This window comes from Toxotes jaculatrix, chromosome 9, assembly GCF_017976425.1.
Source record: "Toxotes jaculatrix isolate fToxJac2 chromosome 9, fToxJac2.pri, whole genome shotgun sequence".
Classification (NCBI taxonomy): Eukaryota; Metazoa; Chordata; class Actinopteri; family Toxotidae; genus Toxotes; species Toxotes jaculatrix.
The window spans coordinates 8,741,423-8,769,148 of record NC_054402.1 but is presented as its reverse complement, the minus strand read 5'-3'; the positions used below and the strand labels follow the sequence as shown (position 1 = coordinate 8,769,148).

Sequence of the window (27,726 nt, the reverse complement as noted above, 5' to 3'; positions counted from 1 at the left end):
AAGCAGGGCTGGTGTGTGTGTGTGTGTCTGTATATGTGTGCGTGAGTCTGGTTGTGTGTGTTCCCAGCAGCTACTGCAGGCATCCCTCAAGATGCCAAAAAATGTATTCATGGGATCCGAGCAGTTTGTTTGTGAGCCGTCTCATTTACAAAATAATAGGCAATAATAATTTCAGCAGATTGATCCTGGGTTAATCCAAATAATTGCCAATTCATTATAATTTCACATTTTCTGGAAATAGAATTGACTTGTTCTGTCTGTCAGTGGGGTATAAACCGCATGCCCAGTCGATCAGGTTATGCGAAACATGCTTTCTCAAACAAAGGCAAAACTGAGAAAAAGAAAATATTCTTTACAATGGATAACAAATACTTTCAAAGGCGTTCCTACTTCACCGTTTGATTTTGCCACAATTAAAAGCAGAGTGTGTCATCTGAAGTATTAAAATGGTATAAATAACAGCTTGTCAGTCGATATATGACAAAAAAGCTTGATCTGGGAACAAAGATAAAGCTTTTTGGGTTGTTGCTTTTCCATAAACAATCTTCTCTCAGTTTGTAGATGATCAGTGGAGCCTTGTCAGTTTCAGATTTGTTCTTTAGGACTTATTTCACTATTCTCTGGACCAAATATCAAAGGAATGAGAATGTGCTCAGTTCTGACAGATTTATTGTTCTCACTCTATGCTTCTCCACGCTTTATAAGAATTGCTTTTATTCTATAATTTCAAAGAAGTTTTGAAATACAAAGAATATGAGTTGGTCATGGAATTTATATTTTACACTTTGTATTACATAGTTTAAATTGTAAAGAAAAGGCCTGTATTTTATGGGGATTTTTATTGCAGGACAAAATACTTTGATTCTATTTAACATTATTCTTCATAGTCCTACTGTTGCAGATCTCTTCCATAAAAAACAATGAATGTTTGGTTTGAGGTAAATACAGTAACAGATACGGTGCTTTTCTTGACATGTGGAGCTGTGGAGAGCATGCATTATGCTCTCCTGTGGAAACACTTCACTGTCAGATGACAAGATGCAGCTAGAGACTTCATGAGAATCAGAAGAGGCATGAGGTAGTTTAGATATACCACAAGGCCAGCCAAGGGGTCAGCAATGACAGAGGTTCACATAAGGAAAAAGGGAACATGTCTGTGAAGATTCTCAATCACCCAGGTCATGGTTATTCAAGAAGAGTAAAACTGAAGGCAGCTAGACATGGTTGAACTAAGTCCAGTTGCCCTCAGTCAGTTCACTGATATTTCTGAGCTGTCTGTAGGCTCGTTGTGTCAGGTGTACATAGCTGTATTCACAAACTGTAGTCTTTTTAATGTAAACACATACAGAAGCATTGAAAAAGTCCCAAAGGGATAGGAAATAGCTAATCAGCTCTAAACATGGCAAGAGCACGGAGCCAGGTGTCAGTGTTAGCAGCAAAAACAACACTTCTATTCATTTACAATAGTGTTTGTTTCAGTGGGAACACTCAGTCGGCTGCAGCATTATGGAGCATAAACAGCTCATTGTTGAGAGCGGTTTTAAGGGGATGGAAAGAACAGCATGAGCTCAGTCAGAGATGTGAATGTGCGTTTTTCTTAGTTCATTTCGCTGGTTTGGTCATGGCAGCAATATGACTCCAAATTACGTGCCTTGTGTTTTGGATGGCACTCCAAGTGAAACGTGTCGTCTTTAATCGCACCACTCGTTGCCTGAGAGACACAATTTCAGGAGACAAAAAAGCAAACTGAGAATCATTATGCAGAAAAATGGGAGTGGGAGACAAGACAAGTCATCTCAGGACATCTTTGATCAGATGACCAATGAAAATACCACTAGTGAGGGGGAAAATATCAGCAGCTAAAGCAAACAGCCTCTCTCCTTTCTGATAATTACCATGGACCTATAGTTTTGTTTGGCGTAACATTGAGACTCAGGGCAAAGTAGCAGAATGGCACAGCTGGGACATTAATTTCTTTAAGTGAGAGGATGATAATGTGTTTTACATAACCAATTAAATGGTGAAACTCTTCATGTATGAAATTCACAGTTGCATGCTCCTGAGACATCAAGCATGATTGCAGTGTCAGGTAAGCCACAAACACACAACTGTGTCCCGGCAGTGATTGAAAACCTGACAATAAAAATACTTAAAGGTCATAACTTCTAAATATTAGGTTTGTGGTCAATCCAGCAATGGGTTAGATCCAAAGCAAACCCACATTAAAAATAAGTTCACATGCCTACAGTTGTGTTTGTTGGAATCATACATACAGATAAATGTATTATATCCAATGTTTTATCATTTATTTTATTTTATTTTGTCTTTGTTCTAGCTATTGACCTGTCACTAACTATACTTTAATAAACTATAATTTAGTATAATAATATGTTACTGTATTGTAATTAGTGCAGTAGCTAAAGTAACATCATACCATGGACACAGAAAGTATTTGTCTCTGAGTACCTGGCAGGTGTCCATTCAAAACATAACACCTCAGACAAAGCTGCATATTAAAAAATAAGAACAGCAACCACACTGCTGATTCTCACTGGGGAGAAAGATTAAAAACGTGTTAAAACTAGAATGGCACTCAGTAGAGCGCAAATCTCTGCCAAAGCAAAAAATTCTCTGTCTTGCAATGTTAAAGAAAGTAATAAAAATAATTCTGGATCTGCCCTTTTAACTGGAGCTGCACCCAAATTTACTGGTTTCTTCCCTGGCCCATGCCCCACCCCTCCACCATGTTCAGTGTAAATTGGTACTCTACTTTTTGCATTATCATGCTGAAAAATAAACAAATGAAGCAATAAACAGACATCGGGAAAAGCGTAACCTCCTTGGCGGAGTTAAAAGTGTATGTGCGCTCAAATTATGACACTCTGAGGTGTCGTATATGCACACTTGCAGAGTGGCTTTAGGCACAGCACTGTCAGTTTGTCAGTCGGCCCACAACTTTGACCCAGACTGAAATATTTCAACAAGTATTGGATTGCTGATATCTGGCATCTTAGTCTTGTTCGATAACATGACATCTTATCTTTTTACCTTTTAACACAGCAACAGTACAAACATTTTTCTCATGGCATAGTTGATTAACCTGAACTGATAAAATGCATCTTCTATACTATGCGAGGCTAAAGACTGTGAAGTGACTGTGTTGGTTTATGTTACCGTGGCAGAGTGTACAATGAAAATCCTAGCCTTTAAACCGCTTAGAACGTTTGACATGAGAGCAAAAGCATCCTTTACAGTAACACATTTTTATTATGGACAACCCCCATGTGATCTAAAACTGCACACACAGGTAGGACAGGCAGAAAACAAGATCAAAATAACTGATTTCTAGAAGCCATGAATGATCAAAAAAGGTCATATGAAGAACTATGCATAAACAAACCACACAGCAGTCTTTTACAGGGTGTCACACAGGTTATGTTGCTAAAAAACAAGAATCAAACAGAAAAAATATTTTCTGAGAGAACATTTCATAATGCAAATTACACAGCATTGTCCACTGAATATAGATCTCAAATGGAAACACTAGTCATTTGAAGAAATCAGATATTGTACCCTTTATTGTCACTATGTCCATCTGTATAAAAACTGACCTCATGGCTATGAACTAGTGCAACTAAAAGTCACTTACGATCAATGAGTAAAACTCTCCTCCTGTATCCAGCCCAGTGAATTGCTCGTGCTCATACAGTATGTTCATTAACCATTTAATTGCTGTAGGTAAATGACTCCTGTCACTGGCTGTCTGTGCTTTCCTGAGGGCATTTGGATTGATTAGTTTTCTTTTTTCCAATTCTTGTTATCGACAGATAAACAGTTAAAAGTGGAAATGAGTTTCTTCCAACACAAGCTAAATTTAAGAGCCCCATCCTGAGTTTAGTGAAGAAATGTGGCCTATAAATCAGACTGAAACTCAAAATTTAATGGTATTTGGATTCCCAAAAAGAAAACTCATCAACACACGAGGCTGCACTGAAGTATTGACGACTTATTCAGCTTAAAATACAATGCTTACCTGAACTTGTTTGCACCATGAAATATGAGATTGCATTTCACATAATTATAATTTCAAAAAAAACATACTGATCTACATTAAATCATGGCAGGCACAGTTAAATCAATTTTCTCCATAGAGATTGCAGTCTTTAATTCTACATAGTTGTGATACGATTTCACACTGTGTTGAGCTTAGTGACATCACATGCCGTATGAGGTGCTTTTGAATTTAGGGCCCATGAGGAACATATTTTAAAACAAAAATCCTGCCATATTTCATCCTAAGAGAACTTTGATGGAGGAAATGTGGTAGAATTCCACTCGCGGCTCTGTTAGGAGGAGAAAAAAACTAGACGGCCATGCATGCTAAAAGCCTATGTGCCATCAAAGCCCCTTGGGCTACAAAGGGCTCTTTTAGCAAATGGATGGCAACAGCTGCAGACTCTGGGCTGTTCTTAATGTGCATGGTGCAGATGTCTGCACTTGAGTCCCACAGTCTGAGACAGATCTGTCTGGCTCTACACTGGGCGTCTCTTATTATATCACTGTAGCTTCTTTAAGCACTGAACTCAATATCAACATCTGTCTGACAGTTTTTGCTCTCCAATTAAAGGAAAAATCCACAAAAAGCTACTGTAATAACCACCAAAGACCACTCCTATGCATTGTAAGCATTTTCTAACCTCTCTTGTGTTAGCCTCACATAAAATGATTATTAGTATTCGGCACCAGCTTTTTGTAATAGCTGATTCTTAGTGGTGGAAGCTGTTTTGGCACCAGAAAATTATGTACCTTCTAAACCTGTAAGACGTACTGTGTTTGGAGTATGAGACACTTCCTGATAATATTTGATTGTGTTGATTTAAGTTTTATCATCAGATTTGTCTCATGCTCAGGAACAAAAACTGGAGAGAACAATGAAGGGAATCATAGATGCATCCAAACAGAATCATTCGCCTTTAGCACTGTAGCTGCCCGTGTAGCCTTTTAATTCTGAAAACCGAAGCGCCAATGAGGAGATAATATTGGATGTTGTGATGCAAAACTGTGGCTGGATGCCCGAACACTCTCTGTGCACTGAAGATTTGACCAAAAAGAAATGTGTTCAGGGAGCAGAGATACATCCAGATTTAAATATTATTCTAACAAGGTCTATCTTTGTTCAAACTGAAGAAAAGTTTATTTGAAGAACAAACCTTTTATGTCTCACACTTAAGGCTCACAAGAAGTGATACAGCTGGAAAATACAGTAGATCCAGAGAAGCACCTGCATGAGGCGACAGGGACACGTTACTAATCAGAACTGCTGAGAAGTGCTGCTATTAGCAAAATCAAAACACAGCGAAAAGAAATGTCTTGCAGACATGAACCATATTCAATCAGGTAACACACATCTATCCAATCAGTGAACTGGGACAGAACATTGTTGACTATTGAACTCATTTAATGCTTAAAACAAATACAAGTTACTTCACCGGGTCATCACGATTGAACAAGAGATTTTTTTTCATATTTGTAACACCCTCAGAAATATACATTCACATGGCTGCATACAGACAATTTCTCTCTTTTCATTTTTCTTTCAATAACATTAAATCGACAAACTGTATGCATCACCCCTTTGTATGACAGTGAAGCCGCTAGTGGCATATTAAAAACGTACTGGAGGAGCGTTTTTAGGTGGGACTTTGGAAATAAGCTATGTATCAACTTCATCTATCCATCATCGAGTCTCTATGTTTGCAGTCAAAATAGGTCTATTTTACATGAACGGGGTCCCTACGCAGTTGTCCCTAAATAAATCCCAACTATAATCTCAACCTTATGTACAGTATTTACAGTGGAATGTTGAACATACTGAATACAAAAAGTAGATTAGGATGGAATGAAGTTACAGTCAGTATTACAAAATAGAAACTCATAACACCCTGACAACATGAAGACAATGTTTACATCTACCAGTATACAGACTGTTAACTCAAATCTGAAAGGTTTTTCTCTCTCTGACACGTCTGAGAAGCAAGCGTGGCAGTGGATTTCAAAATAGATGCAGAAAAAAGGTAAAATGAAACCTTAAACTTGTGCTTTAAAAGGGGGGAGGTGGAGTTGGTTTTGCTTTGGGCCAATGTTGCATTTTGTAAATATAAATTTACAAGCTAAATCTCTTTTCACTGGATTACTTTCAATTGTGCTTAGAAAAATGTGTGACTCAGTTGCAAAAGTCAGATCTTTTCAGAACTCTTTAGAGAAAAAAGTACTGTATAACCATTTAGCCATCATTAAACTTTAACTTGGTTACGGGTGCAGCTTTTAAGACATCGGTTGATTTTAAGATCACGTACAGACGCATTGTTAGTAGCATTTTAGAGCTCAGATGAAATAACATTAACTAAAATTCATCCTAACTAAAAGAAACCATCATTTGTCTGATTTAGAGAAGTTTGCAGTGCATTTCATACTTCAGTATTATTTATCATGTTATTCTGGGTATGAATAACTTCAACAACAGGCTACATAAAGCCTCCTAATTTTGATAGGCACTGAATGCAAGAAAAAAAAAACATGCTTTTCGCGTTTCATTTTTGTCATGCTGGATGCAAACTATTGAACTGAAAATCACAGCAAAACAGCTCATCCGCAGGTGATTAATAAACTAAAGGACATAAAACTGTAATTTGCCTTGTACTTTGAAAGGAGCAACCCCGGCACTGTCAAAAAGTTTTCGCTCTCTAAAACTTTCTGTGACAAACCTTGTATCGCTCTCTAATTATAGTGGATATGTTGAAAAAATAAAGCTGAAGAAATGAAACCGAACTAAACCAAAATCAAAAGAATATAAAGCTGAACTTTTAATAAGAACATGGTATCTCCCATTTTGTTGTGTTAATTTGAGTTGAAAATACAATATAGTTTGAGGCTCATGATTAACATGCTCATCTAAAAACATACAGTAGACAAGCATGGACTGTAAAACATTCACATCTCTGGCTGGCAGATAGATCTGCTCTCACAGAGATGTTATTTTTTTCATCTTTATTTATATATATTTATATATATATATTTATATACTTTTTTGTGTGTTAACTGCAATATTGTTGCTGGGTACTGTGTGCCCATAAACTCATACCTCTGTCAATACTGACAACACTGACAAAGTGCTGTCTTTTGAGCTGCAAATGAGGACAAACGCACTGGAATTGATACAGAAAAAATAGCAACATACGCACTTCCACTCCCACACAAAAAACATGCATAAAATAAGGCTTAATACAGTATTTATATTGTTCAGAGCCAGTCAGATATGTTGTTTATATCCACAGATTTACTCCTTTGTTTCCTTTTTATCCGATATTTCACATTGAACTTCTTTTGTTTAGAGCAAATACATTTTGCTGATTGTGGAATGGACCTCAACGCTGAGGAGAGAAACAGGACATTTGCTACACTAGCATCCACTGGCACTTGTTAACAATTACTTAAAAAGCCAGATATCAATAATCACCTCAGACAGGGTCATTGCATCCCTACTGGCAGATTCAGATGCCAACATTAAGGGAAGGACAACCAATCACTCCTTTAAAATCCCCCAAACAGCTACTGAGAATTGTTTCAGAAAGAAAAAGGAGATAGATCAAAAAAATCATGAAAGCAGCAGGTGACTTACTACACTCCAGCATGGTCACCGTAATATTTTCCCTTTACATGGTAAAATGTTTTCTCTGAAGATGTAAATAAAAGAATCATTTTTCTCCTATCCGTGTCCTTTGTGTCCATGGACGACTCCTCGTAGAAAATGCTGTTGGTGAAATGTGAATTGTGGCTTAAGCCAATTCCTCAGTACAAAGTCACACAATTATAAGCAGAGACAAAGTCATTATTGGTAAATTCCCCAGACACTATTCTCTGACATCCATTTGATTAAAAAAAAAAAGGGTCAGAACAAAACATGATTATGACAACCCAGCACAAGAAAACAGACATCTCATTATAGTGGTAAGATTTAGAGCTCATGTACACAGGTCAACCTGTTCAAGTCAAGTGACAGTCATGACATTTCAGAGCATTATTGAAGGTTTCACTGTGAGACTCACCAAACCTCTTCTTGGACGTGATTGTGGTGCACCACTGAAAAGCAGAAGTTGTTGGGTATAATATGATTGCAGCCCTTCTCTCCCCTGCTACTCAGATTCACTGATGTGGGAACTAGTTTAACATGACTGAAAATTGAAAACACTCAATATATTTATCTGTTACTTATGTCAATACGGCTCAGTAGACGGACTCCCTCTCAGTAAAGAAACGGATCAAGCGTATAAACACAGAGGGTCAAGAAATACTAAGCATGTCTTTGGAAAACAGCAATAACGTATCTGCTTTTAATGCTGTAAATATACAAAAGTGAACCACTTCATGGACGCTAACCCCAATGACAAACACGAGAAATGATACAGGTGCTGTATGGCGTAATTTCTTTTCTTCCTCTGAAACATTTGACCACAAACTTACAAACACTTGAACTCCATCAGTAATTATGTCAGACATTTAACTCTCAATTCTCTGCTCACTTAAAAATAGTACAAAAAGACATAAAAAAATAACAAAACGGCAATGGTAAGAGAAAAAAGAAACAAAAACAAATCGTACATCCAGTGTAGGACTTTCACGAATGTGCTCAGCAAAACCTCAACCTGCAGACTCTTTTTATACATTTAATACATTTATAACATGAAAAAAATACACAAAAAGAATAATACACCAGTATTAATCAACCAATCACCTCCCTGGCCTTGTAGGTCAGTGACGACAAGTCCTTTTACATACCTTAGTTTTTATTCTTTGCCCATTTATCTGATGGAACTGACACCAATGCAGTCGTGCTGAGAAGTTGATGCTGCTAGCACTTTAAATAGACGCTTGATCTAATTGAGATTAGTTGGATGGGATCTGATGGGGGAGTAGTCACAGGGGAGGGGGTACTAGGTTGACCAAAAGAGGAATAGGACTGTGATGGGTGCAGTTTGACAAATGAAAGGGTGGGGTTGTGATGGAGGTGAAAGGTGCAGTGAAATGCAGGTGGGGGACAGAGGGTTGTTTGGTTTGGTTGTTGCATGCCACTACACATACCACTCTTTCTTAGAAATGACAGAGCCGTCGGTTTGAGAGATCATATCATCGGCTATCTCAGGTTCAGGGTCATACTGGAAGGCCAGAGTCCGCTCGTCATAATCTCGGCTCTCCCCTTCGTCCACAGTGAAATAGGGCCTCTTCAGGTCCTCGGCTTCGGCGTCAAAATCGCGCTCACTTGCCTCAAACCCTCCAGGGCCGCCAATCTGGGCGGGTTTCTTCTCATCATCCGAGTCATCTGGGTACGGCAGGTTCTTGGGCATGGGGGGGTGAGCGGGCAGTCCACCGGCCTTGCTGTACCCGTTACCGAACACATGTTTCTTGGTGCTGTAGTCTCCCTTGAAGGTGCGCTGGCGGCGGCGCAGGAATATGAAGAGCAGTATGGCCGCCACGCCCAATAGGGCAACTCCCCCCACAGCACCCCCGATGGCGGCACTTGCACTGTGCGGCTCCTGCGTGCTGTCAGGTTCCCCAGACGGGTGGTTAGGGAATTCTGGGTAGGAAAAGACAGATGGAAGGGAGTGTGTCAGTGCTCTGGTGGGAGGAGGTGCATTTGTGCAGGTGCAGTTTTTTTTTTTTAGGAAAGATGAAGTAAGGGAGACAAGGACGGAAAAGCAAAGGGGAAAGGCAGGACCCCAGCCCCACGACAGAACCCACCCAACCCCAGAGGAGACTTTACCAACTGCGTGGTAAAGCTCAATCATTAACAGTCACATGCAGTTTCAGACAAGGAAAGAATGAAATTAAAAGCCAGTCCAGCACACACCACCATCAAAGAGTAAAAAGACTGAAGAGAATAAAGTGAATGAAGCTTTGTCAGCATGCATTAACCATCATTTCTTCTCTGTTTGGAAGGCAGAGGAAAATGAAACACTTCAATGAACACACTGTGGAAGAATTAATTCATGTGGCCTCTCAGTTAATACATTGAACTCTGTAGGTTTCTAAGTAAACATATCGAATGATATACTGTAATACAGTCCAGCATAAAATAGTACAGCATGACATATAACCAACTTCATCAGTGTCATGGTAATGAAATGAAAGAGCACTGCCAGAGATGATTATCAGCAGCCAAGCATACACAGCCACGATGCATCAAGTGAGCTGATAAACATGAAACTCTTTTGTTCAGGCAGCAGAGCAGACAGCAAAAATAGATTATGCTTCCAAGAGAAAAGTACATATTACTAGATCTAGAAAAGAGAGAAAATTATCAAATGAGGCAAAGATGTGCTCTAATCTAGAGGAGGATGACAGTGACTAATGGCCTGCTAGAGACAAACACTAACAGAGATGCCAGAGTTGGAAGGCTGGGAGTTTGCCTTGCAATTTCAAAAAGATATGTTTTAAATTCACAATTGTCACAGACACACTATATCTGGAACTAAACTGAGCCATCACATTCATTCCACCATTTTAGGGAGCACAAAACCTACTCACAAGAAGATAAACAAAGCACCTGACTAAAGCACAGTCATTGCTCACAGTAAAAGTAAGCAGTGGAAACCTTGTCCCTTACACAAACATCTTCCCTTAAAACCAAAAGACGTGTAAAGCTTTTTGAAGCTCGGAGACAGGAGAGACTTTTATCTGAAACGTGATCAAAGCCTCGAGGTGCACAGGTAGTGCTTGTGTAAACCTGCAGAGTAGAGGCACATTTAACTTTAATGGCTGAAGAAATATGGGTGAAAAAAATAACAATACAGTTAGTTACACCATCTACTAAACATATGGTGTGGGAGAGGACTGAAAAAAAGTGAGAATGAAACCGTGAGGAACAAAGGAGGGAGGCTGTTCTTCAGTTAGGGCAAAGACAGACCCGTATGAACAATTTGCAACAAGGAAAGACAAGTCTGACGAGAAACAGAAAAGATTTACTGCTACTGATACTATTTCTGTCTACTGTTGTAAGGATGTATTTCCATTCTGTTATGACACATCATAATCTTGTTAGCACAGATCTTAACACTGTTCATCAGGTGACGTCTCCAGAAACTATCTGGATCTGATAACCAACGGATATGCACTGAAATACGCAGGTAGAAAACAAATAAACATCTATGATGTTCTGTTTTGATGTACATTAACATAAATGTACATCAAACATACTTCATCATGTCACACCTTAATTGTAATACATTTTCACACTTTTTTGTTTTAATCATAGTTTATATGTGCACGAATTATCAGTCGAGATGTGCCACCATTTAGTGCTGTTACAAAGTACAGGCAACAACTGGCAGATGATGTGGATGTGCATCATTATTGCTCTTATGGTTGTTATTGATTGGGAAATTGTCTTTCTGAAACTGAAAACTGATTTGCTAAGTAACTAATCAGAATTTGGCCAAAATTAAGGTTTTGTTAAGAAATCCTGAAAGTTCCTTTGAGATATTAAATTCCCTGTGTTGCCTTACAGTAAGTCAAAGAGGGTCATATCAGAACATCACTGCATAAACATGCAAATCTGACAACCTCTGCCATCATGCAAAACAAAAAAGACAAATTTCCCACATAAGCAGAAGATCATTTTCAAATTATTGCCCTAAACTGTTGAATTGAATCCATTACACTCGATTAGTACCGCTTTTTTAATGGAAATGATAAATCTTTGGACATTACTCTGGTAGAAAAAGATGGTATTGCGATAAGTGAAGGTGCTTTTGAAGGTTTACTCTCTACATTAATTACAATGGCACTCAATAAGTCCAAAGCAGGGACCTCCCAAACACAGTCACTCTCCTCAACTGATCTTCCTCTGCACCCTTTCTCGCAGGGCCGACGGCAAAGCTCTCCAATTTCTAAAGCGGTGCCGGGCACAGTCTCAAATATCAGCTCAGGTTTTAATCTGACCACCTAATGGGATTATTCAGACACAGGCCTTCATTACACACATGAATGAGAGAGCAGAGCCAGGTCACCCCTGCTCGAGAACACATCCTCCCACCAAGTCCAAAGAGGAGTGAAAATCCAGAGGATTGGAGGAGTAGAGAGAAAAGGGAAAACGCTCTCCTGTAATCCTCTCCTCTACCCTTCACTGTCTTCCTCTGTGAGGATCTGTTTTTGCTCCCATCAGTCCCCATATTCAATCTTAATTAGGCAGCTTTTTGCCTTGCATTTCTAAGGTTGCAAAGACCCAATATTTACCACTTAAAGAAGTGAAAAAACACAAGGCAAGACCATTTAAACTGCCAAATAGGAGCAATAAAGGAAGATGCAGCGAGCCTTCAAAAGCACTCTCCATCACCACCATTTCTATAAAGGATCAAATGACACCACCTTTTGACACCAATATTCGAAGTATGTGAATGTCAACACTAATGGTTTAAAAATATGTTACAGTCCATACAAACGACAGACATGAAAGCAGTTGTAAACACTGAGGTATTTTTCTTGCTTTTGGTTGGTGCACTACCTGTGCAAGCCCTGGAAGTTGCCGTACCGAAAAAAACAAGAAATGGAGTTTTTTTTTTTTTTTTTTTTTTTTTACAGGAGTTCTTAAAATGGTTTACTAGAGGGGAATGGAAGAGAGGAGTGTTGCAGTATTCAGATGGCTGTACCTTCGTAATGGAGGTACATTAAGAGCAGAGAAAGAAGCTCAGAAACACCAGGAAAAGCTCATCAGATCACTTCTGTGCACTGGAGAAACACGCTGCTTTTATTCCACAACTCAAAGAGGCGTGTTGGCAAAGAGGGCTGCCTCTCCTCCAGCACGATTCTGCCGTGTACTTATTCCACTGCGAGGTCACATCACAACACCACCTCCCATTCAGCACGCTGGCCTTGTGCATGAATGAAGATAACGAAATGGCAAAAAAGATTTCTCAATTTCTCCAGTGTGGTGGCTTTGTCGAGCACATGTACTCTGTGAATGTGAGTATGTGAAATTAGAGTGGCTATGGTGAAAACTAATCACATTACAGACACACTAATAATAAAACACATTTGAAATGGTTGGGGTACGTAGGGGTGTTTGACAGTACGGAGGAGGGAGGAGGCGTTCCACCAGCACGCCATTGCTACCGGCAACACCTGCCAACAGATAGATAAAAAAGACCTCAAAGCAGCACAACAACAGCCCTGATACTGTTCCAGGCAACAAAAGGTAGTGTCTATTAACACCTCTCTGGAAATATGCAGATAGTGGGGTAACCTTGAGGTGCAATGACTAAAATGCACTATTGAGATTAATAGGTGCCAAGATGTGCTATGAAAGGCTATAATTCAATCCAGAGGAATGATAGATTTATGCTGGTAATGAATAACATGAAATACTGCAGTTATTCAAACACTGCAACCATGCCGTTTTGCGTTGCATTAATCATACTATTTTGAACATTCACATCTGACTTGATTGAGTGGATGATTTACTACCTCCAAACATTTTAGCGACAAAATCTGTTTCCTTCACAACTTGATAAGTGTTCTCTCTCTGAGTCATTTGTGTAGAACACAAGTGAGTCTTTAAGAGAAACAAATGCAGCGCAATCCAAAAAAAAAAACAAAAAACAAACAAACTGACATCTTGTTATGGAAATGACACATCAGGTCTGTGCCAGATTTGTGGCTTCAGAAAAAACACACTGGGTTTTGTGTTTCAGTGTAAGCTACAGTACGAACCAAGTAGCAGCAGCAAATGTTCAAAGATACTGAAGGAGAGGCATGTCTGAAGCAGAAGGAGCTTTAAAGTAACAGAAACTGTTTCACAACTCTGTCCTGCAGGTACTGTTTCTGGGTGTGCTTGAGTCATGTCTGCACACGAAAAGAAGGAGTCTCATTCCTGAGTCTTAGCACAATCACATGGACAAGGTGTTATGACAGAGGCTGGGAAAATGAGAGAGGATTTCAAAGAGTGGTACAGGGTGTGGTGTTTTAATATGACTAAATGAGGAACAAGCAGCAGTCAATAGAAGATGAAAAGAAAATAGAGGCCTACTCTGAGAAGTTGAGGAGTGGCAACAAGGAAAAAAAGACAGAGCGAGTGCCTTTGAGAGGTTGGGGAGTGACATTCGCAAATAAAGAATGGCATAATGAGTGAGTGAGGATGGGGACAATCGGGGAAGATGCATTAATTCAGTGATTCCAACGATCCTCATTACTCCCCTGTCTGAATTTGCCAGTGGTTGTGAAGTCATGGAAATGTAATGCTGCCACAATAAATAAAAGCTCATCACTGACAGGAATTTAACATGCTGCTTGGGGAGTCGACACCGAGGCAAAGCTCTTTTTCCCCCCATCATACACTACCTTCCAAAATCTACCTTTCCCTTCTGTTTGTCAACATATTTTTCTGCTATCACTGATTTTTTCACAGAGGCATGAGTTTACCTCATACGCAGGTAAATGCCACTCACACCATTAAAACCTTCAGACTAGTAATTCAAATTCAATTCCCTGTAAAAAGCCAACGGAATAAGAGGCGCCGGATGTGCTAAGGAAGATAACACTGTGAAATACTGGCATCAAAACACAGGTGACATCATCTGTGGCATGTTGTGAACATGCAGTGACTTGCAGAATGGTCCTTAAGGAGAGACCAGAGACTCTTTGTTTTCATCTCCATACGGCAGAAGCAGCATGGTATCTCTGACTTTTTTTTTTTGGCTTCTGCCAGTGACCAAGAATACCACAATACCTCATGGTCTGTGAATGACATTTATGGTGGTTTACAGTTGAAATAATGAGCATTACTAAGATGACAAAGCACAGAGTCCACATCAACATTTTTGATGGAAAGTATTAGAAAAATTTTTTCTATTCCAGTGTGTTTCAGAAAGCAAAATTTTGCTTCCTTGCAGATATAATATGGTCATTTTGTGCTAAGAGGAGTAGTAATAATCATTCTTAAGGCACCGTCAATGAGCAATGAATATTTACACCACCATTTAAAAACCAATGCTCTTTTATAAATCACATTTGCTCATAAGGCACCATTATTAATGTATCTCTAGACTCCCTGTTAATCTGCATGTGTCTGTAAGGGTGGGCTATTGGGTCAGCAAAAACAAATCTGCATGTTAGTACGGGTTAAGCCAGAAGAGGCTGGGCCGATGTTTAACACACCATACTATACTCAGCTTCCCCTCTGCAGTTTTTTTTTTCCATCTTGTTTTTTGTCTCCTTGTTGTTATTTTGGAGCTGTGTGTGTAATGACTGAATCACCACACAGCATCAGCAGCAGCAGCAGCAGCAGCAGCAGCTCTGGAGCCAGTGGTCAGACCCTGGGACAGCGTCTGACCTACTTCATCAGGCTCTCAGGGAGGCGTGACAGATCCAACACCACACGGGTGGACAGAGAGGAGAAGGAGGAGGATGGAGGAGCAGAGCTGGGCCGAAGGGGCTCATCCAATCCCCCTGCTCCATCTGTCTGCCACATCCCTCTCCTCTGCATATCCTCCGGAGAGTAGAAACAGCAAGCCATGCAGAAACAAATGTTAAGATAAATCACTACGATCTCAGCTGCTCTGCTCTCACATGCTCTCCCCTGGTGACATTTCCATTTCACTCCTCTAGCTGGGCTATATCTTTTCTCCAAATAAAAAACGAGCTGCAGCCACGATGTCTTCCCCTTCAGTGCTTTCCCTGGCACAGAACAACACAGCAGAGGCTTTATGGGGCGGCCCATGGCGTGTGAGCAAGGGAGCAGCTCATGCTAATGTCTCATTTGGATAATGAGGTGCGATCTTGGCAGGATCTGAGCAGCGAGCAGCCCCTCCTGTAGCGAGGATGTGGGGGGCTAGAAAGTCGCTCTATCAGCCTGCAGACCCAAATCCTTCTAGGTCTGTAGACGCCTGATCAGGAAGTTCAAGGGTGATGAGAAGCTAGCAGGGGGAGCAGGAGACCAAGACTCTGAATATGCTCCTCAACCTGCCTGACAGCATGTGTGTACTTAAAGTGGGGATGTAATGATATACAAGATATACACGTGTGGCCTTTGGATCTATGAATAATGCAGACGGATGAAGAGAGAAGGCGACAGTGCAATGTGCTATAATGCACAGACTGAGACAGACTCCACCATGACAGCCGAAGACAAACAAATTTCACATTGCTAGGGGAGCCTTTGCAAAGCTGACATCATAATGTCTCTTGTCTCTGTCAGAGAAAAGAAAGAGACAAATGGCTGCGTGGAGCAGCTCTGCTGTTAGATGTCAGTAATATATGGTGTGATAGTTGTTTTATTCAAGGATGTTCGCGCCGCAGTCTCACAAGTTTTATTACACGAAGCCATCAGCGCGCTATCACGTTGAGACAGCCTACAGACCCCGCTGTAATGGATAGAGTAACATGCCTGTTTCTCAGCTGATAAAAATGAACCACGCCATCAACACCTAGAGCTATTTACAGTTTGCAGGTGTCTGTGGAGATCTGTGAGCAGGGACTGAAAGTCTTTTAAACAAAAACACAGGAGTAAGTCAGAGTTTAGAGCATTCCTGCAGATTAAATTCATTTGAAAGCCACCATGAACAGTGTTGGTGTGTTTTTGGGTTTGGCAGCCCCTGTGGACAATTGTTGAAGTTGCCATGAGAACCACCATGAACTTCTTGTCACATAGTCTCTCTTACAGTCCCATGAAATGGTATAATTATGTCCTTAAAATGAAATATTTCTTGCTGAAACAAGACAGTGGGGAATCAATTATAAGTGTAAACCAATGGGCTATAAATTAAAGAGCAAGGGGAGTTTAAGACAAGCTGAAATGCATGACTGTTGATTTTTTTTTCCCCAAGAAGTGTCCATTTCACTGGATGTCTTTGGAAAAGAGAGGGACCCAGCGAATGTTTTTTTGGAAAAGTATCTTGTAAAATGTAGACAAATGAGGCCGATGCCTGTCTAATAAAGGATAAATGTCTGCTAAGTATCTAATTGTAGCTACATAAATTTAATACTGTGATCTGGCAATAGTAAAATGTGTGTTACGCATCCAGGTCTAGTTCTAATAAGTTTTATGACAATTATAACATCTAATGTCAGCTCAGAGCAACATCTCCTGCACAGTAATTTAAAATTATGCTGAGACAGCTCCCTATGCCACTGCCAACAACCCCCTGCTGCTTTCCTGCCAAACTGGTGGCAAGCATTTGGAATCATTATATAGACACAGCTAATGTTCTCAGCAATGGCCTCATTCGCCTGCATTGGTTATGAGGAGCCAATAAAATTAAAATCAGATTGGTAAATAAACAGTGAAAAAGTCAATGCAGGTACATTTTTTAAGAATGTCAGCCCCATCTCACTGCCACTGCGTTTCAATGTCTCTGCACACCATCGTACTGTAGGACTGAGGGTAGAGAAAGTGACAAGCGGTGAAAATCGGGAGTTGAGGCAGGCTGTTACATAAAGTCATGTAAACAGCGCATTTCTGGAATCCACTTTACCTCTTCAACTAAATTCCAAAAATCAAACCTGCTGAAGCATCTCCATCAGTCACATGGATACCATTATTTATTTATATTCCCATTGGACTGTCTATGTTTTATTCATCTCATTTTCACCATGTGGTTAGACTTTTTCCTCACCTCTTCTCTCTCAACTTCATCTTCTCACACAGGAGCGAACTATTGCTTGTTCAGGTGAGCGTGAACAGATGTCGGCACTGGTTGCCTGTGCTTACAGAAGGATCCGTCCTCACGCTTTCTTGCTAAATTGAAGAGAACGCTCTCACTCCATCCAGTTTAACCTGAGTGGTAAAGCCCTGTAGCAAAGCTGACTGCACCTCTGCTCTCCAAAGCAGCTCGGTCCCACAGCTCTGACAAAGGAGGATGAAAGTTAGCGCTGCTGGGCCAGAAGTGGAAACACTGAAAGGTTCACATACTGGCTGACCCTGAGCTGATCTGAGATCATCACTCGCAGCTGATCCTGATAATGTGGCAGGAATTATGCACTATCTTTGACTCAGTCCGGGCCTCATCTCACAAAGATTAGAGCTGCTGTTTGGGAGAGTCAAGGTTAAAAAACATCAAATCAAGTTTAAAAGATTATTCATGTGGGTAAACAAATTAATTCTGCAGTGAATGTTCTGCTTCACTGTAGGGAATTTTCCCACGTCACATAACTGTGTACTGCCAAGAATAAAACCACACATGTCCTTTCTCAGGGGTGATAATGACATAATTGTAAGGCCATCCTGACAAAATGGCCGTTCATCACGTCTTATAATGCGCTGGGAAGAAATTTAAGATGGCAGCATTGATTTGTCTTGAGCACAAAAACAGAGTGTGATGTTGGAAAAGCTGATTATCTTAATGAAAGACTCATTTTACTCTCTTAAGTTGGGGAGGATCTTTGAGTTTAACCACACTATGCAGCCCACTTCCTGCGGCTTTCTCAGCTGCAATATTTCACAGGAGTCCCTGTTTGACTGGCGTTCCTATTAGACACTTAAAAGCCATCAAGAATGAAATGTCAAAAATAACTTTCATTGTGAGGCTGTTTAATTGTCTCCATTTTTTGACATGGCCTCTGATGTCCGTTAGTAATTAGCTGATTAATCAGACCTGACGACTTGTCAACTTTCCCTCAGGAGGATTCTGAACTGAATGTGAATGAGAGAGGTATTTGGCACATTACACAAAGTCAAGTCAAAATTTATTTATATGGCCCAATATCACAAATCATAAAATTTCGCCTCAAGGGGCTCAACAACGTGTACAGCACTGCAACACCCTCTGTCCTTGGAAGCTCATCTTTCTTGTTATAGAAGCTTTCCCTTCCCCGTTCTCTTCTCCCTCAGACTTCCTTTTTCACCTCTTTTTCTGAGAGCGAGGATTGATTAAAACAGGAGAGTGGTTCATTAGATTCTGACAAGCGACACCATATCTGCAGAACACATGTCCTTGGAGAGAGCCATCTCAGCCCATGTGGCTTACCGTAGTCGATGCCATCTCTACAGCAAACACTATCCCCAGACTAATTGAAACAAGGTGCTCTGCGGCCCCGCTATCTGCCGAGGTGACAGTTATACGGCTCCCACAAATCCATCCATGAAAACTGAGGAGCTTGATTAAAATGCACCTTCCTTAAGTGCTCCATCAGTGTTGTTTCCTAGTGTGGGAAAATAGCTTTTCTGTGATACAAACAAGTTGTCACGGACGTTTTATCTTCTTGACACTGGAGGCAGGGTTTTCACCCTGGCAGGTGTATATTGCTGTGTCAATATAAATATCAACTTCAAAATGAATACAAAAACTGCTACAGCCAAATCCATGCATAACACAGGTAGTAGTAGTGCATTTAGACAAATCTAGGTCTTGATAGTGACAAAACTATGCACAGTACTGGTCTGAAGAGCATGATAGATTGTTCAAGTGTCATATTTGTCACTGCTCTGATATAGTTTACTGAAGGCCAAAAAAGGCCAGCTATAATGGAGTTATTGACTCTATAAACACAGAACTCTCCTGAGTGCCTCTAAACCCAAAGACTATTAAAATGTGCCCTTTAACAAGGAAAAGAAACAATAATTTCATGTTTAGCACTAGTCCAGAAACTGTCAGCTGTGGTAGCTCTGTGAGATGTTGAACAAATGCATTGCAGCTATCAGTTTGGTCACCTGCCTTTTCTGCAGACAACACTTGGTTAGCATTACAGAGGCCCAATGCTGCAGCCTTGAACAGCAGCCAGCAGTGGGCTCTCTCACCTGCCATGCCTCAGCCAGGCTTGTCTGAGACTGTTGGGAGGCGCAAAGATGCTCTTTGAAGTTAATGAAGCATCAGCATACTTCTTTACCTCCACTACCGGGTCATTATGCACAGCCAATGTCAAGGCTGCACAGAGCACTTCAAAGAATTAGTAGGAAATGCCATGCTCACCCTCAAGTTCACCGGGAACAGTTTATTCATGTCATCATAAACGATGCAAAGTCTACCATGAGCTGATCGACATTCAAAGAAATGTCTTGTAAGCGGAAAGATTTCTTTTACACATATCTGTGAAGCTTAACAGTGCTCTGAGGTAGTGTGAGAGATTATGCTGACAAGCCCACATTAAGACAGCAATAGGCTAACGTTTCACAACATAAGCAAAGAGCACAGTGTATGACCCTGTTGTAACATATCCATGTTGCACCTGCATGAAACACAAGGGCAGGACATTTCTGTCCCTGTTTGTACACACTGCTGCACCCCTCTGCGCATCCTAAAGCACCAAACCATACTAATGTCTGACAGTCAGCTATAGCTATCTGTGCGCTGATCTGTAATGTGACTGGACACCATGTTGGAGCTCAGGCTCTGAACTGCGCTTTAGGAGGCGAGGCTGGTTCTCCTCCCTTTAACTTGCCACTGTTACTATGGAAACTGGCAACATGCTCTTAAGGCTTGGACGGGACCTTTGGGATTGTATCCTAGACAGAAGTTTACCATATGACCATACAGAACAACGCTTGCAGCCAGCATCCAACATCCAGCCAGCGTATTGCTAGAGAGGATACAGACAGACCACCAAGTGCTATGTGTGACATTTAATATTCACAATATGTTCTGGCATAACGGTACTCAACTCCAGTACAACTCAACATATCAAGAATGGAGTTCTTTCAGCTAAAGGAAAAATGACAATCGAGCTGTCAAGTTCTCTGAATGATATGTAAAAACCAAGTTTCTTAATTACTGTAAACATGCAGAGTGATAAGAAGTAACAGCTATGTCCAACTGAGAACCAGAAGTATTTTCACAGCATCAAAATCAATCACTGCTTTTCCTTTAATCTGCTGCTGCACATTCCTCTAAATGTTAAACAAATGTTTAAATTTCAATTCTCTGGGCAGACAAACTGAAACTGAATGGACTCAAGTCATGTGCCCACGCACTGTTCACCTCAATCACTCAATAAAACTATATGGACGAATGATGAGAATAAACAGAAATAGTACTGGGACAACAGGAGTGTGGTTTGGTAATTTAAGCAACAAATGAAAGCAGAAATAGAAAATGACTTTAGTGCCTTTGTTTTGCCTTTGCACAGGGATACAGTACTTTATGCCAAACAGTACAATCTCCATGGAACACAGCTGCTCAACACAAGCTGGTGTGGGGTGATTTCCTGACAGTAGATTACTTCCTCACTTTCCTGTTTGATAAGAAAGGGCCGTTCAAGCCCTTTTGAGATTTCTGTTATTGCACTACTGACCCGCCTACTTTGGATGGGCAACTTCTCATGATTAACGTAATGACATCACATCCTACAAAGCTGCTTTGTCCTAGCCTTACTCTTAACAGTAGGAATAACACACTGAAAGGGAGAAAAGAGAAAAAAAAAAAAAAGGTTTGCAATGATACTGTAAGGCACAGCTGTTCACTTCACAGCAAGCACAGCGTTCCCAGAGACACAACATGAGTCAACATGCAAAGCAATGCAAGTTAGAACACCCCCGCTGCCCAGAAACCAAGCAGCACAGAGAGTAAAGGGGAAAAGTCTTTCCAGTCTGACCAGAGCAAAACTGTGGCAGTCTCCCAGTACCACACACACACAGCTTGTACCAATAGAGGAGGATCCCCACATTTGTAGTATGTATAGCAAAGTCAGATCTGGTATATATTTCAGCAAGAGCTTTGAGTGGAAAATATTTTCTCCTATGGATAAGAACCCAAAGGAACCACAGTGCGTGTGTGCCAACAATTATGTGGAAGGCAAGGGAACTGAATCAGTTTTGTTCAGCATTTTGTTTTCCCCAGAAGACAGAAGAAGAAGGAGAGACAAAAGAGCGAGCACAGAGCTCAACTGCAAAAAGGAGAAATGTGAGCGTGATGCGAACAAACTATGATCAATACAGTACCCTCACCTCAAACCCCCATTTTCCTTGATGTTATTTTAGGCACTGATAATAGACCTGCTTTATATCGCTCCCACACATGCGCCTGGGTGCGTAACAGGGCAGGGTGGGAGGGAGCGGCTGTTGTGTTCTCACAGTGTGTGTGCAGCTCTCATACACAAACACAGAGGCTTTTTTCCTCAACTAACCTCCCACACAGCGCAGTCAGGAGCCACACAGTCAAGGCAGGTGGGAACCACATCGAAAACGCAGACGATCTGCAACAATCGCCCGGTCTGCGCATGTGGATGTTTGTGTTTATTTGGGCAGATGGGGGTCCGATGGTCCCTGACAACATTTTTTGTGGGGTACTGTAATGATGCAAGCCATGCCAGACTTACTGAAGAGAGAGCAAACAGAAATGAATGCCTTTATCAACCTACCTGTGATGTTGACGTCCACGATGCCGGTGCGAGTCCCGATGCCGTTGGTTGCGTCACAGACATACGTGCCGGCCAGGTCGTAGGTCACTGCCCCTTTGAAGAACAGGGTGTTGTTCTTGATCTCCACATTACTGGGCAGGGAGCCATTCAAACTGTGGCGAGAGAGAGAGAGGCAATAATACAGACACCATAAAAAGGCAGAATTACACCAGACCACAGTAAAAAAAAAAGAAAAAAAAACTCTCCTAGGAGCAGCAAAGCAATTCAAAGCACATGAAAAATATAGTCTCTAGTGCCAAACAAACCTGGATGTGTGAGTGTGAAGGTGAGATAAATACCAGGAATATTTGACAGCGCTATATTTCAGCCATCATCCATCAAGTCCAAACAAAATTATGAGGACAGGGAATCCCAGCAGGTCCAAACCGGTAAGACATAGCTGATGCCGGAGGACATAGGGTTTTTTGGCATGTGAAATACAAAACAGATAGTGGTGGGGGGCTTCCTTCCTCAACTATAGCACAGCTCACATGGCTGAACTCAAAACTCTGGGGAGCTGTCAAGAGAGGAAGCTGATCAAGCGATAAATGCAGAATCTACCAAATGCTGGGCTGTCAATGAGAGCTGGGGCCTGTTTCTCCTGCCTGAGGTGTTTGTCTTCATGGTTCGCTATCTCAACCGCGTTCAGACTCGCTCATGTCCTTTGATCGGGTCAGCACACTTTGAGGTCATGGATCATGAACACACCAACCCTCCATTCTATTATCTAGACCCCTTTTATGGAGCCCGGAGGCTGAAAAAGGTATCAAGTTACGTGGCAATTAGCCATTTCCTGTTGCCTTTCCCTCGATAAGCTTCATCAGCTGCTCTGAATGGATGCAGCTTAAGTAGAGTGACAAACACGACCGTGATGATATTTAATAGTTTCCTGGTCTTATTGTGGTGGCGGCAGTATTGGTCTCTCTAAAAAAATGAGGATGTCGCAAAGACTTCCCTCCTTCACTCCTGGGCCTGCTCTCTGTGAGAAAAACACTTTAAGATCCACTGGATTGTGAGACCATTAAAAACAATGTAATGCTCCATTTATTACAGCGAGGGAAAAACAAAATGACATTACACAGAGGCAACAAAATTAAGCCTCGCACTAACACTGGTCACACATCAAGTACTTGAGCTGAACTAAACAGGTTTTCAATAAGGCTCTTCAGTGATGGCAGAAAGACACTGTGACGTGTTATATGTTAATTAATCTATCATAAAATGTAAATTACAAACAGCTGATCCATTTGTGAGTAAATTAATTCCATATAGAAAACTTTCAGGACAAACAAAAAAAGTGAGATTTTTTTTTCTTAGCAACAAAGTGTCCATAGTTCAGAACAAAAGCAATAAAAAGAGCTATGCTCGACTTGTTTTTCATTGGACACCTGTGCAGTGGGTTCGCAATGGAGCTGCAAACAACCCTCAATACAGTATGTCACGATTCAATAATCAGTTACCGTGTGAGCCTCTATCAAATGCTGAGTTCTGCAAAGCCCAATTGATTTGCTGCAGAAATGAAAGGCTGGCAAACTGCGATTCACCACAGACTCAGCCACAACCAGAGATGTCTGAATTTGTATGAGACATGTGAATATGTGTGTGTGTGTGTGTGAGTTGGGGGGGGGGGGGGGAGGGGCCTGAGGGGCTGCAAAATGAAAGGCTAACAAACAGCTTGAGAGTGATACAGATTCTTTGATTGCTCACTGGCCTGCTCATGTGGATGCATGTATGTGATGTGTGCGTACAGATGTGGGTGATTCAAAGACTCTACATCAAACCACCATCTAGATTTCATTATAAACTGAATGACTGTTCTGGGGATGGCTTTAAACTTGAACGCAGAAAAACATATGCATGTATGTGCTTAAAGGTGCTATAATGTAAGTTTTCTCTGCTCCTAAATGTGGTTGCTTGCCGAGAGCGGGTGGTGGTGGTGGTGGTAACAATGGTCGCTTACTGAGAGCCTCAGGCATCGTTGCATTTCATCCTCTTGTGCTGAACTGAGGGTAGACTGGACGCTACAGTGACTCACTGTCGCAAAGTAGTATTATGAAAGATGGACCAGGGCTAGCCGGTTAGCATGCTAACTTCAGTAGAAGAAATGGAGTGATGAAAATAGAAGCAAAACAAGACTGGGCAACTGGTGTTGTTTGCCACAGCTGGAGACAGCTCTTCCCCAGTAAAGGAATGATGTTTGATACTGAGTTTTATTCAGGATATGAATAAAACAATTTCAATTCGTGTGAGCACACAGAATAAAAATTTGTGCTTAAACCATTTTTGAGAAATTAAATGTTAAAATTTTAAGCATAGGCCTATTATGTCAAGACCCCCATTAATGCCCAAATGACTCCAAAGTGGTCTCATCTGTGCTTCTCAAGTTATTAATCTGACAAGTAATGCTCATAACTTGAGTATTAATGAAGCAAAAATGTGCTTGTGTGCAAAAATTTGCTCACAAAAACCTGCACAGATAATGTGCAAACCAGTGATGTGCACACCACTTTGGAGTCATTTGGATGTTAATGGGGTGCTGAGGCCTGTGCTTAAAAATGTGTTGTTTGATTTCTCAAAAATGGTGGGAGCGCACACACACACACACACACACACACACACACACACACACACACACACACACACACACACACACACACACACACACACACACACACACACTTTTTTTTCAACAGTGCACAACTTCATAGAGGTGTTGAGCAATAGCCAACATTAGCAATGTTTAGTATCTGATTATGTTGAATAAAAATTAGCCTATGCATACATCTGAATTAAATATCCTTTTAAAGGAACATTAAGTGATCTATGACTTTTATCCACAGCTATCAAGGAATTGAACCAAAAGTTCTCTTTGGTGGTTCTTAATCGATGTGGATAACAGAATCACATTTTCACAGCAGAGCTGGCTAACTGAAGCAGAGTTTGAGGCAATCACACTGCAAACAGCCATCATCACAATAATACTGCTGCTTTTATTTATAGCAGCATCCCATGTCTTTGAGCAACTCCAACTGCATGATTTGAGGGCTGGAAAATGGCTTTTCGGGGGAAAAAACAGAAAGAAAAAATTTAAGTCTGAAATCTTAGCACACAAGTAATTGAGTTATTTGTGATAATAAACAACACTTCAGCCCTCCCTGCCCCCACTTACTATTCTTGTGCCCATTGAAAGCTGCAGTGTGCACTTAAAACAGACTCAACAAATGAGCGCAGCAAGTCAACAATGCCCTACAAACAAACATCTCAAAAACAAGCAAAAAGTTCAAACAGTCCTTTTTTTAGTCTTTAGTCTGCTATTTCAGCGCAGCTCCCCATTAACCCATTTTGAGAAACAGCTTTGGCATTGCGCTCTAAGAAAGAAAAAACAATCAAAGGTCCTTGGTTTCTTTCCTCAAGGATTGTATATATGCCAAGGCTTTCTGCGCCCTCCACTCAAAGCAGGAAAACAAAGAAACTAAGTGTGAAAAAGTGATTGCAGATGGTACAAATGAAGATTTTTTTTTTTCACAATAAGCCAAATGAATTAGAAAAAAAATAATGAACTAATTTAATAAAATAAATAGTTTAATAGACAACTGATTGTCTCTGGAAATAATGTGGATCTGTATCAAAGACATTAATATTTATTGGATTTAGCTACACCTCCAGCGTGTGTATGTCTGTAGTTAAGTGTGACGCAATCCTGCCGGCCTGTTCCGGATCGTTCCGTCACAGTCTTGCGCTGACCTCCACAGTGGAGCCCAGGGGAACCTTCACAACAGATTTGGTATCTCATTTTCAGTGCAGCAATGGCCGTCCCCTCCTATCTGTCAGCACAGTGCCCTCGTCTTTCTAGATCACATCTCTTCACCCTCCTTCTCTTCTCTTCCTATCTTCCTCTATCTCCCTAAATCTCCCTTTGCTAGTGGAAAAAAAAAAAAACAGGCTAAATTTTCTCTATCTTGTCTTCTTCTGCTGCTGTGTGTGTATATCGGTGTCTCAGCCCTGGAAGCTAAATCTATGCATAAGAAAAAAAAAGGTAACCAAAAAAAAAAATCTCCACATGCCTCATTAAAATCCAACAGTAGGCTGTCGAGAAGATACAATGAGGACACAATGGTCTATTAATCCACATCCACTCAAGTCCAGTGACATATTTCTCAACCCAACCTTCACAGCGCAATTACAGGACAAATTGCTACATTTATCTCTTAATTTTACCGTATAATACTTTCATTCAAAATGGTGACACTCAAAGAAGTTTCTTTATATTCAAAGGGCTGCACTGGCTTTTTTTTTTTTAAATTTTGCATCTGACATCAAAATGCGATAAAGAGTCTGATCAGTGAAAATTACAGCGCAGTCCTTCCATGTCGCAGTGCTTATATTTAAACTACATCATTTCCGCATGACCAACTTTCATGCCATTATTCAAAGCAGATCAAACTCAGGGCTATTTGGCGATTCCCAGAGGCCTTGAAAAAATGTTTGTATCTCTTCTTGCTTCTGTATTTGCAGTGATAGTCTCTGAGGCAAAAACACTGATGTCAGCCCCGCGGTATGCCAGCCTAATCCAAGGCTCCTACTTCAGCTTCAGCTCCAGCCCCCTGCTCTGTGTGTTAGGGACACACCGTTGCCTTCTGGGCCCTCCAGAGAACACAACAGCACTAACAATGACGCTGTCTTACCTCTCTACCTGCATGCTGGTTCTAGGACTTCAAAGCAAAACCCCAATAGCAAAGCAAACCATGTTTTGTTTGCATTTGTTTCCCAGTATCTGTGACCATCAGGCAGATAGGGGTGTGTGTTGCAGCCGTAATAGGCCCATTGTGCTCTGCCTCAGGTTCTAGTCTTATCTTCGTTACACGTTTTATAAACAAGTACACTGAGACTCATTTCTGGAGAAGATGAAGCAGGTTTGTGTGTTTTTATCTTTGTTGTGTATGTATGCCTTGAAACAAATGCTGAATGCTGCATTAGAGTAGGCTATTCTATAAAATAGCCATCCTATGCTTTATCAAGCCATCCACAAAAACACATTTTTTTTTTCAGTCAGAAATCTAACATGAGAGGAACAACACATAGCCAAGCTGTCTTGTCTTCAGAGCCTTAAGGGGTTTTGTCAGGGTTTAATCAGACTCACAGTTTCCACTGGTAGATCGTGACAGGGGGGTTTGCATCAGCACTGCAGGTCAGCTTAACATTCTGACGGTTCAAGTACCAGTTTCCATCAAAGCCCTCGATCTTCACCTCAGGTTCATCTGCAAGGAAGGAATGCTGATGTCAGTTCAACGCTCCACAACATAATCCAGAAACACTGTTTCATCACTGTACCTCTGCTGAAGCATATTAATA

At 40.9% G+C, this 27,726-nt stretch overlaps 1 protein-coding gene across 2 annotated transcripts in view; it reads right to left on the bottom strand.

Annotated features, from left to right (window-relative positions):
* Positions 1-27,726, bottom strand: part of nectin1b (nectin cell adhesion molecule 1b) — a 135,799-nt gene that overhangs the window by 57,031 nt on the left and 51,042 nt on the right. Inside the window, exons 4-6 of one of the 2 annotated variants that reach the window (XM_041045994.1) lie at positions 27,515-27,632; positions 22,336-22,487; positions 5,441-9,631 (exon numbers count right to left, since the gene is read on the bottom strand). In XM_041045994.1, the coding sequence (XP_040901928.1) occupies positions 9,129-9,631; positions 22,336-22,487; positions 27,515-27,632 (773 nt within the window). In that variant the 3' untranslated portion in view covers positions 5,441-9,128. Of the gene's footprint in view, positions 1-5,440; positions 9,632-22,335; positions 22,488-27,514; positions 27,633-27,726 lie in introns of those variants that run through there. The other variant, XM_041045993.1, reaches the window with a different exon arrangement.